The sequence below is a fragment of the Propithecus coquereli genome, unplaced genomic scaffold, assembly GCF_000956105.1.
Source record: "Propithecus coquereli isolate 6110/MARCELLA unplaced genomic scaffold, Pcoq_1.0 Scaffold66, whole genome shotgun sequence".
NCBI lineage: Eukaryota > Metazoa > Chordata > Mammalia > Primates > Indriidae > Propithecus > Propithecus coquereli.
This window is the reverse complement of record NW_012152618.1, coordinates 2,893,770-2,896,633: the sequence shown is the minus strand read 5'-3', so window position 1 is coordinate 2,896,633 and position 2,864 is coordinate 2,893,770. Positions and strand designations below refer to the sequence as shown.

General features: G+C 37.6%; 1 protein-coding gene across 1 annotated transcript in view; it reads right to left on the bottom strand.

Annotated features, from left to right (window-relative positions):
• Nucleotides 1-2,864, bottom strand: part of HEATR1 (HEAT repeat containing 1) — a 27,734-nt gene that overhangs the window by 18,876 nt on the left and 5,994 nt on the right. The window contains exons 7-8 of the mRNA XM_012660336.1: nucleotides 1,203-1,321; nucleotides 991-1,112 (exon numbers count right to left, since the gene is read on the bottom strand). Coding sequence (XP_012515790.1) covers nucleotides 991-1,112; nucleotides 1,203-1,321 — 241 coding nt within the window. The remainder of the gene's footprint in view (nucleotides 1-990; nucleotides 1,113-1,202; nucleotides 1,322-2,864) is intronic.

Below are 2,864 nucleotides of genomic sequence, written 5' to 3'. Positions count from 1 at the left end.
CACAGAAGGCCACATATTGTATGACTCCCTGTATATGAAATGTCTGGAATAGGCAAATCCATAGAGACAAAAAGTAAATTAGTGGTTGCCAGGGGCCAGGAAGTGCTGGTGAAGGAGTAGGAGGGTTTGAGGGGTTGGGGGAGAAAGAGTGATTGCTAATGGGTATTGGGTTTCTATTTGGGGTAATAAAAGTGTTCTGAAACTAGATTGTGGTGACGATTACGAATATACTTTGTGAATATACTAAAACCACTTAATTATACATTTTAAATGGGTGAATTTTATGGCACATGAACTACATTTCAATAAAAACAAACGAAAAATATCAATGATTCTTAATTGTTTCTGGATTAGCAACCCTTTTGAGAGCTAAAGACTCTCAGGGAAAAAAAATTCCATACACATAAAATATTGCACATGATTTCAGTAGATTAAGACCCCCTAAAGCTCACGAAGAACCCCAGGTTAAGAACCTCTGACCTAAATCCCTAATATGAAATTAGTTACGATCGCTTCAAAAATTCTTAAGTAATACATTACTTAATATGAGACATGATTTCTTTAAATGAGATAGTTTATAATAAAATTATTTTTCTTACCTCACTAGTCGAAAGCTGTTTATGTTATTACTTGAGGATTAGTGGGATACTAATTTTTTCCAAATAACACTAACACTCACCATCTTATTGGATAGTGACAGTGTGCCAGGGTACTGTACCAAATGCTAACCATAAATTATCCAATTAAATTCTCACAACAGTCCTATGAAGAAGGTTACTATTATTCATTCCCACTTTATAAAAATTGTAAGTGATCTCTGCAAGATCAACCTGCCCACAATGTCCCAGCTACTAAGAGGCAGGGCTAAGAGCCCCACAGTGCTAGAAGATCCCAAAGCCTAAATGAATTCAAATCAGTACGTGTCAATGCATTTCCATGAAAGAAATGTACCTGAAACATCTGCTACAATCTTAAATCATTAACACTCACCGGAAATATTCCAGCAATGGTGCCCAAAAGCAAAAGGGCATGGTGATGGGTTTGAGGCATCTCTGAAAGGCGGATGCACTGAACTATTAACTCCACGTTGAACTTCTCCTCATCTACAACATCTAGAGTGGTAAGAAAGAAAAAAAATGTAAGTGGCAGGTACATTCACATGCAAAGTAGATAATTTCTCTACTCTTTCAACAAGTACATACCTTTGGGTATTCTGCCACCATCCGGAGAGAGTTTTTGGCAGATGTTGAGCAGACAACCAAGAATTAATTGTTTGGTGTATTCCATATTTCCCTGCTCTGGTGGCAAAGGTTCTAAACACCTTCAGGATACCCAGAAGAGAATGACAGGAGACGTAAAAGTTGGACAATTCATTGTTGTACTAACAACTACTGTCCACAACTTATATTAAATAAGGACTAACTAAAATACTATCAGCAAACATGGAGTCTATAAACAAGATGTAAGATTTCTAACTCTTAATTTTTCTCACATAGGTGCTTACATCAAATTACCTTTCCTCTCTGTTTTATTTTCCATTAGCCCATTTGAAATCTTAGAGGACAACCTTGAGAATTATTTTGCTTTTCACATGAAAGCACATTCTACAATTCAGTGATATAGTCTATAGCTATCTATTTAATAATTTATACCTAAAAAATACAGCACGTACCACACTGTGTCTTTAAATACAAGTGACAATGTCCTGGGCATGATAGTGAAAGTTCAGAAGGAATGTAAGCTATAAAGTGAGTATTCATTTACTACATAATACAGGATGAAGGTCAGTTTGGGGTACTGGCAACCTGTACCTCAAACCATTCTTTTAATCTTTCAACTACAGTACTTGCTTTTTACAGACTATCTAAATAAGTCGAAAAGAAAATGTTAAATAAAATAAGATGAGCAAGAATTAGAATCCTGGCCGGGTGCAGTGGCTCACACCTGTAATCCTAGCACTCTGGGAGGCCGAAGCAGGTGGATCGCTGAAGGTCAGGAGTTCGAGACCAGCCTGAACAAGAGCGAGACCCCATCTCTACTAAAAAATAGAAAGAAATGATCTGGACAACTTAAAATATATATATAGAAAGAAAAAATTAGCCGGGCATGGTGGCGCATGCCTGTAGTCCCAGCTACTTAGGAGGCTGAGGCAGGAAGATTGCTTGAACACAGGAGTTCTAGGCTAAAGCAAGCGATGATCACTTGCACTCTAGCGCCTGGGCACTCCAGCACCTGGGCAACAAAACAAGATCCTGTCTCTAAAAAAAAAGCAATACACAAACGGTGAAAGCATATAAGCATATGAAAAAATGCTCAACATCACTATTATGGAATTACAAAATCAAATCACAAGATAACACTTTCATACTCACTAAGATGGCTATAATAAAAAGACAGACAATAACCAGTGTTGGCAAGGATGTGAATATAATGGAACCCTCATAGACAGCTGGTGGGGGAAAAATGGTATGACCACATTGGAAAATAGTCTGGCAAGTTACTCAAAAAGTTAAACATAGAGTTACCCTGTGACCCAGCAATTCTACTTCTAGGTATATATCCCCAAGAGAAATGAAAACATGTCCAACATAAAATCTTATATATAAATGGTCTTAGCAATGTAATTAATAATAGCCCAAAAGAAGAAACAATCCCCATAAATGTCCGTCAACTGATGAACATAAACAAAATGTGGTATATACATACAATGGAATATTATTCAGCCATAAAAAGGAATACTGACTCAAGCTTCAACATGGATGAACCTCAAAAGCAATATGCTAAGTGAGGCCAGGCGCGGTGGCTCACACCTGTAATCCTAGCACTCTGGGAGGCCGAGGTGGGCAGATTGTTTGAGCTCAGGA